Source organism: Achroia grisella, unplaced genomic scaffold (assembly GCF_030625045.1).
Source record: "Achroia grisella isolate CSIRO2021 unplaced genomic scaffold, CSIRO_AGI_Agris_v1 utg856, whole genome shotgun sequence".
Taxonomy (NCBI): Eukaryota; Metazoa; Arthropoda; class Insecta; order Lepidoptera; family Pyralidae; genus Achroia; species Achroia grisella.
Genome location: NW_026713045.1, coordinates 1,003,092 through 1,016,979, shown reverse-complemented (window position 1 = coordinate 1,016,979; position 13,888 = coordinate 1,003,092). Strand labels below are relative to the sequence as shown.

General features: G+C 35.7%; 1 protein-coding gene across 11 annotated transcripts in view; it reads right to left on the bottom strand.

The window, feature by feature from the left end:
- LOC131852710 (protein muscleblind) overlaps positions 1-13,888 on the bottom strand; it is a 175,216-nt gene that overhangs the window by 57,322 nt on the left and 104,006 nt on the right. For 8 of the 11 annotated variants that reach the window (XR_009357952.1, XR_009357953.1, XM_059203436.1 and 5 more), the window contains exons 1-2: positions 11,118-11,326; positions 2,187-2,890 (exon numbers count right to left, since the gene is read on the bottom strand). Coding sequence is in view for 9 of the 11 variants with exons in the window: in XM_059203436.1 (XP_059059419.1) it covers positions 2,187-2,375 (189 nt within the window). In the remaining 2 variants the exon portion in view is untranslated. Of the gene's footprint in view, positions 1-2,186; positions 2,891-11,117; positions 11,327-13,888 lie in introns of those variants that run through there. The other 3 variants (XM_059203431.1, XM_059203430.1, XM_059203429.1) reach the window with 1 other exon arrangement.

Here is a 13,888-nt window from a genome sequence, read left to right as displayed (position 1 = left end):
CGCGGGATGCGAGATGCCGAATTGCAGGACGAATAGCGGTTTTGTTTGATTAGAGCCCGATTACATCGATGACTTCGTAGTGTCGGGGTAATGCGTGAATGTACCAAAGTTGTTGTCACCTTTTATATATTAAAGCGAGTTGAAGAAATTTATGAAAGTACACGAAATATTTCGATTATCCATCAAACTATATTCCACAAACTTCATTTAACTTATTATATGTGTTAGGGGGAATATTAATGAAGATATTTTGATTTATATTATAATTTTTAAATTTCTGATATGTCCTGAAATATAAAATATATTGAACTACGAGAACTGATTGATAGAATAATACGCTACTGCTGCTAATAGCTACTGTTTTCCACAAATAATCCGCTTTTGCATATTATTCTTATGAAGAATATTAAAAAGAAAAATTAAATTGTTACATGCTGCTGTCTTAGGACTGAGTTGTTTTTGTAATAATATATGAGACTAGCAAATATGGAAATTAGGAATACACAGGGCAAGGCGGAGATTATTGGTTCCGCAATACGAAATATTAAGTATTTTTGTAAACAGCAATTTAAATAAATAGTACAATTTACAATTACAGTAGATCATTATGGTCAACAAAAGATTAAGAACGGGTTAAATCATGTGTCATGTGGATTACTTAAATTTGTCGGAAATAAATGTTAACATTTTAGATATAACGATAGGAACGATTTTTGTTCACTAATGTACCAGTATAGTTCCTAAGAGCGAGTAAGGAATTCCATTAGATATGGGGGGGTAGGGGAGATACGAGGACATGTGATAAGGTTTCGTTGGCGTTGCGGCAGACGAGTGGGTCGAGCGATGGTAGTGCGGCGACGCGTCATTGTGCGGAATGTGCTAGCGCGATAGGCGATACCAGAATGCACAAAGGATGCACAATACAGCGTACATACTCCCTCATTGTTTAACGTCACGGGGTTCATAATAGCGGTCTCTTAGCAAGTCATCTATAAATATCTATTCTTATATATGTAAGATATATATCTTAATATACACAGTCACATAACAACAACAACACGATTTTAAAAACACGATATATTATGTACCTATGACACATATTTTGATACATCATAGACGACGAAGAACATGGAAAATTGCCAATATGAAAAAAAGTAATAGCGCTGACTTATTGCTACCAAACGGTGAAAAGACGTAAAAATAAACGTTGATACTAAAGAGGTTCCATGTCATTGGGGTAGCCGTGTGTCACCCACCGCCCACGGTGCACACCAAGAAGTTGCCGTCGCTTGAGGCAGAGCAGCGGTAGATTCAGTGCATCCGTATATTGAATAGCGAATGAAATGGTAGATGAAGAAATGTTCCCGAGTGAGCAGGACACCGCCCGATCCGAGTGCGTTTTATCTCTTGATCGCGTTATTCAGCCGAGCATCAAAGGAAAATGCGAAGGGAAATATTAAGAAATGAGAAAGTGCCTTTTATTTATCTCAATGTCTTTGTTTAAGGAATATATTTGTCGTATTGCAAATCTGTGAAAAAGAATTTTAAGGCCGTTTCACCAAGGTGGAAATAGTGGTATTATTTTAGTTATATTTAGTATTAGTATTCTGTGTGACTAATGCACATTGGCATATATTTATTCGATAGTCGTTATTGTGGCGTGTTTTCATAATAGTTTAAATTTTTATCGCATATGCCATTCGTGTGTAGTACCCACCCACACCTTATCTATTTTTGTATGCTGATAACACTATAATCACATAGTATGCATGCAACTGACCGATATCATTTGATTCAACGTTACCATTTAAATTTTAAATCAGGGAATTGGAAGTAGAATTCCATCGTCCTAGTCATTATTTTGGTATAGTGACAATTCTAATACAATAGCAGACGGCGGCGGCGTCAGTGGCGGCGGTGTGCGGATGACGTCACCAATTCTAACCTAGCCTTGAAATTGAGGTCGGCGAGCAGAATGGCGGCGGCGAAATGTCGCCTTGAGGGTTGCTTCTTATTCATCCGGAAATCGGACCGGTGTAAATTTATTTTTTAACAAATCTTAAGTTTCATATCCGTTTCACACAGAAAATCTGTAAGTCTAGTGTAAAACAATTATGTTTTGTGTGTATTTTGGTAATAAGGATATATCTATAGGAATATAAAAAAAATATTACATTACAACATACCTTAATACTGTCGTAGCAGGCAGTGACTCTTCCATTTTGCACTTCTACAGTTGCGGGTGGATGCGCGAACTTGCACTCGGTGTCAGGTCGCGAACACTTATTCCGCTGGAATTCCCGGCACACTTCCAGTTGCAGCCAGCGTGAGTCCTTTCCATTGAGGAGGCTATTCATGTTCACCATGGTGGCCATCGTTGCCACAGAAGTCAAAGTTGAAAAGTTGTGCGCGCAGTTACGCTATGCGAGTACGGCGCATAGGCCGCGTGTGGAGAGCGCGCCCGCGCGCTCTTAGCATGCACTTCTTACACTGCTTGGCAAAATGCTACTGCTGTTTTCTGCCAATTGTCGGCACTCGCGCACCCTTCACTACCACACACTAGTAGATCACTCCCGCAATTCGCGTACTTCACCGCAGCTAAACGCGCGGGGACGACGCCGATTAAGTACTTACAAAATATTAATCTTACAATTAAGTTAGAATTAAAGACACCGACGTTGCAAGCTTATTTAGGCAAGTATTAAAATATTATTATCACACGCGTTCTGATCGATGTTGACGATTTAGTTTAGTAGAGGGCGAGCGGTGCTTGGTGCGCGAGCATGGCGGCGGCCGGTGCGGTTCTGGGCGGGCGACGGTGGGGCGCGAAAAAAGCGAGATTAGCGGCTCGGCGGTCAGCGAGCAAGCCGGTGCGGTGCGGGACTCAATTCTGCGAACAACAAAACACACTGGTTACTCTCCGGGCGTTACGCCCCGGAGCCAAGCACAAGCGGCTACCGGGTTAGCAAGCACGCGCGGCGGCCGTTCATAGGCCCGCGCTAGATAACGCTGTTGGGAATTTTGAGGTGAATTTAGACTAGAAGTACATAGAAGATAGAATAAGAGATAGAATAGCGATTAATGTAAGTACGAAAAAAGAACATACAGAATGCAGTCGAGCAACTACTAATAAACTTTACAGTAATCCATTACCGGCCAACGATAAAGCAAACATGAGATGAACTATGAACAGTACTTAACAATTATCTTTGTAGTTGGATGTAATTACTGTCTTTATTGGGTACATCACCACTCTATGTATGTAGACATAAGATATTATTTTGATGATCGTATATCATCAAAATAATAAGGTATATATATCAATTTACGTAGTTAAATATTCCACATTTCACACATTTGACATGTTTGAATTTTAACATCTTATTAATATTATACATGCGAAAGTTGTGAGTATGGATGAATGATTGCTACTCTTTCACGCAAAACTACTAAACGGATTTTGATGAAACTTTACAGTAATATAGCTTATACATCAAAAAAACATATAGGCTATAAATTTCACACGGATGAAACCGCGGGCACAGCTAGTATGTATATTTCGGTTATAGCGTAAACTATAGAAATTATTTATAAATTTTACATGTAATACTCTAATGTTTAGTTTAATAAGAAGATATAAGCAGATGGATTCAAAACAATTATCAGCGTTATAATTACCAAGTGGTAAATTCTGTTTGTGTACGCATATAGTCTCATTTATTCTCTATTGAATTCTATTAATTGAATCAATAATGTGCACACTTTCGGTGATTATTGTTAGTTTGTGTGTGTTAGCTAATTAGCAAATGGACAGTGGTTGGTGTACAATTTTAGGGGTGAGGCCGTGACAACTGAACAGTGTGGGGAATGATGCCGACGCGACGGTTAAGCGAGTCTGTTGTTTAATAATGTCGGCCTAAACCATTAGAATTCGTCTAGTCCATTCTCGATTATTTACAGATTAAGCAGAAAATAGTAAAACTATACCTATAGTATAGTAGTTATATAGGTATAGCTATTATTATTATAATTCTCTGTTTCTACTGTAGTAAAGATGACGATGACGTTAGTTTTATGTAATAATTTAATAGCTTTAAGTATCAAATTCAAACTGCTAACAATAATCACTAACCTACGATTATTAATGAAGTTGACTTCATTATCGACTTGTCGTTACTTTGGAGATTTTCCCAATAGTTGTCAAGAGCATCATCTCGTAGAAAAATTGCGTAGGCGATACCAGTTGAAACGTAACGACTGAGGCCGGGAACAGGGAAAAATAGTGAAACCAAATCCTATCGTAATGTGCTATTTAAAGCATAACCCGGTTGAAAATAACTCGGTGTGCGGCAACGTAACGTCGCGCTCTCCATCGAGCATAAATCTTCAAAATTTTATTTTCGACGTGCATGCAACTGTGTTTTTTCTGTAGGTTAATGCGCCCCGCGCTCGCTAGTAGAACGTCATCGATACAAGTGGAAAAAAAAGTGATGTTTTTATAGCAGTATTCTAACAATCAACCAACTCTGATTTTTGTTTATGTAATGAATTAATTTATTACCGAAGATAAAACATTATTACAGATTTTGAACAAAATTGCTAAACTTTCTATATTATCAGGTTAAGAAATATGCCAAGAAGTCTCTCAGTCTCAAAATATAGTAACATTAGGGGTATTTCAATGCATGTTTTCCCAAAAAATAGTATATATACTAATGTTACTATATTTTGGACTATTATATATCATCCTATATATATATATATATATTTGTATATGTACTATATTATATATATATCGTTTAAGGGTTTTCATGGTACTTGGAGAAAACAGATTATTAAAAAAAAATGTGTACCGACAATGAAATTTTGACTTCGCTTATACTTTGTTTTCAATCCAAATCAGTTATATATGATAGTAAAAAAATATTTTATATTTCTTTTATAAAAATTTCTAACTCACATTTATTTTCATGATGATAATCCTTTATGCATTCATAAATTATTATCAACGAATTTAGCTTAAATTAGTATATTAAGTTATCTCTATGTATAAGTTTGTAACATAAACCTTGTTATTTCATTAAGATTAACACAATTATTTGTGAACAAATAAAATAGTATAAAGCTAACAAACGTCGTCATTTCATTTTGAACATTAAACAAGAAATGGTGGCTTCAAAGGATATCGGCGTCTTATTCCTGGAGGTGCCTTCAGTGCCCGACACGCACGGGGAAGACATTCAATAACCTAGTGAAAAGATTACCAAGAGCAATCAGACGGAAGCGAATCTAAATAAGAATCTCGTGAGAGCGGTTGGGAGCGATGGGGTGGTGGGAGGGCGAAAAAACAGTTGATCGCGGGGCCTTTTGTTAGATAGACGATTCGATCAAGTTACCATCTAAGAACTTTATGTAGATTGTGCAGATACTTGAGTGCGGTTGAGTTTACTTATAATAATTAAACAACTCGAGTTGTTCAGGCAGTCAGCATCCACGGTCTTGACCGGGACTCGAACCTGGGTCTCCCACCATTACTGGAGGGCGCTCTAACCACTAAGCTATCAAGACAATCGGAATGCATTAAGCTTTCCTGAAAAACTTGAAAACTATTTCCGAAATTATGTTTAATAAAATCGGAAAATTATAAAAATCAGTCAACTTTAGAATTTTCACAATTGTCAAAAATACAAGAAATTGAAGGAAATAGTTCAAATAACAGTATGTAAACTTCCAGAATTCTGTAAATGGTGTCCACACAACCGTACTCAATTTCATACCTGCACTTTGCGTTACTTGCAGATTTGCAATTGGATTGCAATTTTGGTACGAAACATTAATACATATACGCCATAGGTATATGTATCAATGTTTCGTACCAAAATTGGAAAACCGGAACACTTGTAATATCTATTTGTCTCAAGGACTTGTAACGAGACAGAATTGGTTATATTACGTTTAGATACAACATTAACAACGAGCATACGGAAAGCCAGCCAGATTAAAAGTATCCATCCGTAGAGGTAACAAGGATACAAAGAGGAGCTCACAAAAATATATACTTTGCACTAAATTAATGAAGTAATTTTTTCTGCTAATAATTATTGGTCTCCATTTTTTTTATATTATGAATTGTAAGTGATTGCAGTAAATATGAGCGTGTTGTAATATTGGATTGATTAAACCGGGCTGAAATCGAGGTAAGGTCGCACACGTGGTGCCTTTAGAAAGGAACCGTTGCTGTTGTTGCACTGTTTGGTTGTTACCTTCAAATCAAAATTGCCTGTCACTTTAATTTTACATTTGTTTTTATTATGCAAGCTACTTAATGCATGTATATAATTTTTAGTCTTTATTTTTAAAGATAGTCGTAGAAAATATTATTTCAAACTGCATAGTGTGATTTATTTATAATGTTTGTTGTTGACATGAAATAAAGATTCGTGAAGTGCCTTGTCTTTTAATTAGATTAAGATATACCTAAAAAAAGCATAAATAAACGACTATAGATATGGATAACATCAAATAATATTAAGTAACAGTTGTTTATAAACGCAATACCCGAAGCAGCCTCCTTTATTATCACTGATAATTAGTAATCAGTCTCATGACCAAAATAATGAATTGGAATGGTAGATAATAAAAACAGACAAGGTCATGTTATAATAGAAAGACTGGCGGAAAGCAAGTCAGACTTCAGCATTAAGCGACCTTGGAATGTGGTATTGCGCTTCGCCGCAGACGTGGCTGGGGCAAAAACCACCGCAGTTCACCTTCGACACGCTTCATCGATACGAGAGAACATTACACTGCTGTTGCTAAAAAATCTAACATTTTGTTCAGTTTTATTTATATAGGTATATATATAATATAATAATTAATAACAAAAGTGAAATCGTTTCACGAAACACGTTAGATAAATTTAAACGACCAAAAATAATACCTTATTTTTTAGAATAGCTATACCTGTTAGATAACTCAGTAATTGTATATTTCAAAAAGCTAGCATTACAAAACACCCAATTCTTATTTTATTTTTTCATAGCATTATTTAAGAATTAGTCAGGACAAAATAATATGCTAAATATTAATCTAGGAATTTACCAAATTTTATTAAAATGCATTCCGTAGACTTTTTTTCGCAATAAATATCTGAACATCTGTTACAACTAACATTTATAGTATTATATTATTTATCGGTAATGATTGTCATTACTGAATCTTTATAATCTGGCAAATAAAAATAATTATAATTGATATTATTATGATGTCTCATTGTATAATAGATATAGTCTTAACATTAGCATACGGTAATAATACTTTGACTTAATTAATGATATAGTCAGACAAACATACACAAGAGCTGAATGATTGGGTATTTAATTTTGATAATTCTACTTCCGATCCTAAATAATACGTGATAATATAGTTTCACATTGTATTTCTGATGATGTTTGTAATTTGAAAAACAATGTACATGAATACAAACATGGGAGCAGAGCAACTAGAGTCATAAATCAAGGGGTGATGGTTCAAAATCGAAACTTTATTCGGCATTTTGCAGGCAGTTCTCAGTGATGTCACCATTTGTTATTCTGCGTATGGGCCACATTTGTTGGCCGTGAGCGATAGTTGACTCAGCGTTAGGGAAAAACTTGCGTTAATGTGTTGTATGAGGATGTGAGTTAGTATATTATAATTTGTTATTTTTAGTATGAAACTAAGTATTAATGATTTTATGTTAATATGAATAACACAAAATTATAATAATGAAATTTTTAATATAAATTACAAACATAACGAAGAATCTACTACTAGCACCTCGATGTACCTAAAACGATAGAACTCGATGAAAACCAAACAATATTAAAAATATTGTCCGAGCTAGTTATTACCATAGTTTTGTGCCATTATTTGGTTCAGGATATCTTTTTGCAATATCTATACAGTAATACAAAAATCAGATATGCAATGCAGTTTCAATGACCAAAAACAATCAAATTGTTATTATAAATTATTCAAAAGAATGAAGTTGAAAATGGACTTGATATCTCCAATACAATATCCAATACGTTATACGCAACTGATTATTAGTTGGTACGTAGGTCAGACTTGAAGCTAAAACAAAGGCTATTGTTTAACATATGCGGGGCAAAGCAAGCAGAACCCGACTACCAATTTGTATTCTGGACGTGCGCGAAGCACATTTAGCAGTCTCAGAGGACGTCAGAGGATTGGTAATTAGCAAGAGAGGGAAAAATTTGCGACTACTTAAATTTACGAGGCGCAAATTACACGATTCGGACGCTATCGCCACAGCGCGCTCGTTAATGTGCACGCCTTATCGAACTTGCACTCAGGCTGAATCCCAGTGCCTATGTTACAGAAACAACGAAAAAGAAATTGCACTGCACATTAATTGTACGTAATTTATTCGTAATAATGTTTTTAAAAGAAACAAAGCAGGTGTATTTTACTTTCTAAGTTTTAGGCATTTCGCCGAGTTTCATATATAATTTAGCAATATGTGGAAAAATGCCATAATGAAATTATTTACGCTTTCTTTATTCTCAATTTAAACCGAATGTTAATTTTTTAAACAGAAACATTGTTACAATGTTCATCTCTTCTATGTTGTTAAAACTTTGTTAATTTTATTTGATTGGTGGAGTGTGATTAAGTCAATATTTACATCAAAAACAGATTTGGATTAATATCGTGAAAATAAATTATATTAATATAAATAGCGTTTATGTGCATTTTTTTTTTGGACGTTGTGTTTTCTTCATAAATACTGAGAAAGTAAATATAATTTATTAAATTTCAGTTATTATTGCACTATGTAATTGTATTGCTTATGTTAAAAAAATATCAAACGAAATATATATGAATCCCCTTTTAGTACCTATTTTGTTAATGAATCAAAGTATTCCTTATTAAATCTTGTTTTCAACCAGCATTTTAAAATAGCATACATACAGTATATATATTTAGTTCGTAATGTATCAATGTGAAGCTGAAGTGGCAATGAGTTACGTTAACTTCTCACAATATCAAACTTTTTGTCTATATGCGACTCATACACTCGTATACAGAACATTGGAGATGACAAAAATTTTGCAGAGATCCATGTTGGTGGTGCTTTAAATTTTAGTGATTTGTTCCCGTATCTTGAGAAGCGAAATGGGAGATAGCAAGACCTAGAATAAATGTTCAATATGATGACGATGCTACTAGATTTTAGTCGGTAATAATTTATCACAAATGTGTAATTGTTCAAGATTAGTTAAATTTCAGCACGAAACATTTAGCGCAGCAAAAGCCGTTTGCAGCGTCTTATCAATGATTAATTTGGCTGCGTAATCTGGAACTTTAGCTGTGTCACATCCGTTTAATTTTCACAGAGATAAGATAATTAATTCCGATAAGTAGTTATCAACGGCCATTTCGGTCTTGCTATGATATTCTTCAGTAACTGCAGCATAAAAATAATATTTTATCGTGTGCCCTTAACATTTTGGTTTTCTGTTTTTAACTCTATTGTTATTTCACTAAACTAATTTTGAATTTTGTAGTTCTTGTAAATTTTACAAATATGTATGTTATTTTGTAAACATAAAAAAAAAAAATTGTCATACATTTATGTAAAATCGAATGCTTCGGATATTTTTGGAAAACAGAAATAACTTTTATTAATCATTTCTATTAGTAACACGTAAATTACTATAAACAAAATAGAAGTACACAACAAGTGTGCTACAAACACATTTTAGAGTAATTCGTGTATAGTGAAACAATAATAATAATAATATAGACCGGCCTCTCAATTGTGTAGGCACCGTTTTATTGTTGGGGAGCAGGTAGCTCTGGGCAGCTGTTACATTTGGACGAAGCATGCAAACTATAATGAACTTTAATAAAGCCAATAAAAAGGTGTAATTTAAAATAACGTGACCAAACACGTCCTGTCATTAGAAAATATTGTACTTACGTAAAAATATAGAAGTGTGAATATAAACTTTTTAAGTAGTTTCCAATTTTGTATAATATTTAACAGAATTTAAATAATCTCATTGTAATAATATATTGTGTTTAGACTCTTAGAATTCATGCGCTGACAATTTATTTTGATTGTATGAATGAGATGCAGACATTACTCAGGGATTTTTATAAAATTGGAAATTCAATGATTCACTTGTTTGAGGAATTTTAAGATGCAAACATTGAATTTATCATTGTTTTAAGAAGTTGAATGTTATGATCATAACATTTGGTGTAAAACCAATGTTGATGATGTCATACTTTTTATAGATGATAAGATTAGACGGTTACGCAACTATTTGTAGTAATGCAAACATGACCAAGATAGACATAAGAGTGATGATGGATTAGTATTGAGATATGAGTGGAACGTTTTGCTAACAACATCAAATTGGATTTTCGAGCACAAGTTATAAAATTTATCAGACAAAATCTTTAGAGATCCTTTACTAAAAAGTTACGAGACATTTATATATTATACTTAGAAATATGAAATTTGATTTTAACTTTGAGAGAATAAGAGAAGAAACTAAGTTTCTGATGATAGCCTTACACAGATTTATTATAAGAGTGGGGAAGGAAATAATATTACGGCACAACGAACTTCTAACGCTATATTAGAAGGAGGCGAGTAATGCGGAAAGAAAGTTTCACAGGGGATTAGGGAAGAGTTCTGCTTAGGGTAACTTTTTCATTATAGGCAGTATCGATGAAAGCTTTAACATTGGAACCGGCGGCGTGCAGCATATGAGCCACTGCTTGCACAGAGTCATCGAACATGAGCGGTACCAAGCAAAAGCTCTCATGCGGAGACGGATGGGCACGCTGGAACGAGCGGAACCAACCACCGGGCTGTTTAAACAAACCGCTCGCTCACATTGTTGAGAACTTTTACCGTCGAATTTCGGAAATCGCCTGTGATTCAACTCCGTCCACAAACAATGAACACTAGTAAAAACGCCGCACGATCGCTAAGAATTCACCAGCTTTTTTGATCACTAACTTTGACACACACTTCGACGCGAGTTCCGAATTCGACGAGACTATGTCGCATTTAATAGAAAGAACATAACACTTACATGATGAGAGGTAAACAAGCCGGGTAAGGGATGTAAATGTCCGTAAGTTATAACATAACAAGTTGCACGTAAGTTAGGAGAAATGTTTCGCCGGTTGCGTAGAGGTCGCGTTCGCGGCCACAGCTTGGCGGCACGCGTCGTGATCGGAGCACGAGTGCGGTGCACGGAGCAGCGCGAATCACACAAGCACAAGCGGAGTCGGCGGGCGACTGACGGGAGGCGAGTGGTGCGACGCGGGGGCTGCCGCTGCGCGCGCACCCCTCGCCCCGCGCCGCGTACCCCGCGCACGGCGCGCACCCCGCGTCTGACGCCAGCCGGCTGCCTTATCACAGCGCGCGGCGCGTTGCTTCCTTTCTCTTCATGCAGTTGCGAGCTTTTCGCCACTGCCATACTTCCGTCCGCCTCGTCGATTGTGTAGAGTTTTAGCCGGTCAATGTGTTGCACCGATTATTTCCACTCCTTGAGCAGAAGTAGTTTCTTTTGTACTTTATCATGCATGGACTTTGTTTAAAACAGTCGACAATCCTCAATTGCGCACGCAAGTATTACAAATTTTATCAAGGAGAAGTCTCTGCATGCCAAAAAAGCACAAAGTGTAGGTAATCATTTATGGACTAAAAAATTTAGTATTTTTAAAATTAAACTTTTTGGCACCTAAGAGCCAAAATAATATCTTAACATTGTTTTGCGCAAAAAGAAGAACAATTTTGTGGATATATCAACCCATGAAGAGAACAAAGCAAACTTTAGATTTTTTAGATTTATATGTAACAAATTTGCAACGCATCGATATAACCTGTTTATAGGTCGAAGCAGGGGAAGGGCTGTGGAAGTGAGCAAGCAACATAACGCGGGCGCAGACGAAGAGCGGCGAAAGTGCGCTGTAAAACGAGTTTGTGTGCGGCGCGTGACCTGCCCGAGGACACGCTACGAACCATTCTGCACCATGCACACTCTAGTGAATAATCAATACTTTATTTAACTTAACGATAATTTGGTGGCAATTAATGTAGCAACAAAAGAATGTAAAATGAAAGATCGAATGAAAACATTTGTCAAATAATAAAATTAGTCTCAACTATCAATATAACTCCAACAGCAGTTGAGCAAAACAAGAAAAATTAGACTGCACGTCGCAGAATAGGCAGCATATTAGCATTGATCACGTGTGCCACTTTTTGCGGCGCACGAAGCGTGACTTCTAAAAGCTCGTTTATACGCTTCTTATACTCGTTTTACTGAAATACCCAATAGTTTTTTACACGTCTCCTAGCTATCATCCTAATAATGCGAGCTCTATACCATTCCTCGTGCCAACGGCTAAAACAAGGTCAATATTGAAGACCTTCAAAAGTCCATTAATAATTAAGCAACTTGATACAATTTCAATTGCCTTATAATAATAGTAACGGTTAACATCACATTTCTAGTAGCGACTTAAAAGAGGATTACATGCAGTTTTGTTCGACAAATTAAAGGTATTCTAAAACTTTTGGAGAAAATCCACTAGGTACCTAAATTTCAACATATATACGGTTGAGTTTTCGTCGTCTTACTACATTATTAGCAAGACAACGAAAACTCAACCGTATTATTAAAGATGACTCAAAAACTACTGCAGATCTTGATCAAGACAAAAAAGTTCAGAGGTTTTTATAAACATGTTAAAACAAGATTTCTAATACAGAGCACAATGTCTTTGTGCGAAAAGAAAGTTATTAAATAAGTAGTTTAGATATGAGCTCAAATAAACCGTATCATAGAAATGAAAAGAATAAATGACATTATTATTTAATTTAGAGTAACAAATGCTCAATTATTTTATTATATATATTTTTTTTTCAACGAGTAATTACCACCAAGCAATAATTTTACCGTTATTCGACTAGCCTATATCACATTTGTGGGAAAGCACCGTTTTGAATTTATATTACACATTATCTTTATCTGGTGGTTGGTACGCTTGTTCACCGGAATTATCACGTCTGGCAATATTGAGAAGCGTAAAAATTTTCACCTTGTGAAATTTAAAATGAGCACAACCGCTAATTAATTGACTTTGGAGTATTTGTTGCTAGGTAATGAATAACCAGCAGTACTGACGGCTGGCCGTGCCGCCCGCCCGGGTTGCTCACAAAGCGTGCCCGCGTGGTCGCAGCTAATGCCACATATCGCTTTATTAAGATGCTGCCAATAGAGATATGCTTCTGAAAAGAAGATCTTTGCAGAAAAAAACTTAAGTCAACGATATAGTACAAATTATAGACAAAAGTGCCAATAGGCAGGTCACATAGTTTGATTAACTGACAATTGATAAGTGGAGACTTGAATGACATGTAATATAGGATAATCCATACTAGTTGACATAATGATCTCAAATATATTTATAGAGAATACCTGTTACTTGGGACTCCTTATGCAGATCATAAAAGAGGCATATGTGTGCTTAGGCACGATGAATAATAGTATAAATAGAATTATTAAATGTGTATTAAAAAAATATATTAATGTAAAGAACGTTAACTTCACTTAAATGCATCTCCGTATAAAAGTGCTGGAAGATGCGCTCCGTTGGCGAAATTCGGTGCCGAGACAGCCAATGGGGTTCATCGACCTGCCGTTCATCTCGGGCCCGCAAAAAATGCACTGCCCCGTCCCACGCCGAACGCAGTACTCACACATATGTACAATTACTGTATACCTATACAATACATACCGAGATAACTGTTACCAATCGCCGCACGTGTAATCGTACACTGCACCTCTCCTTG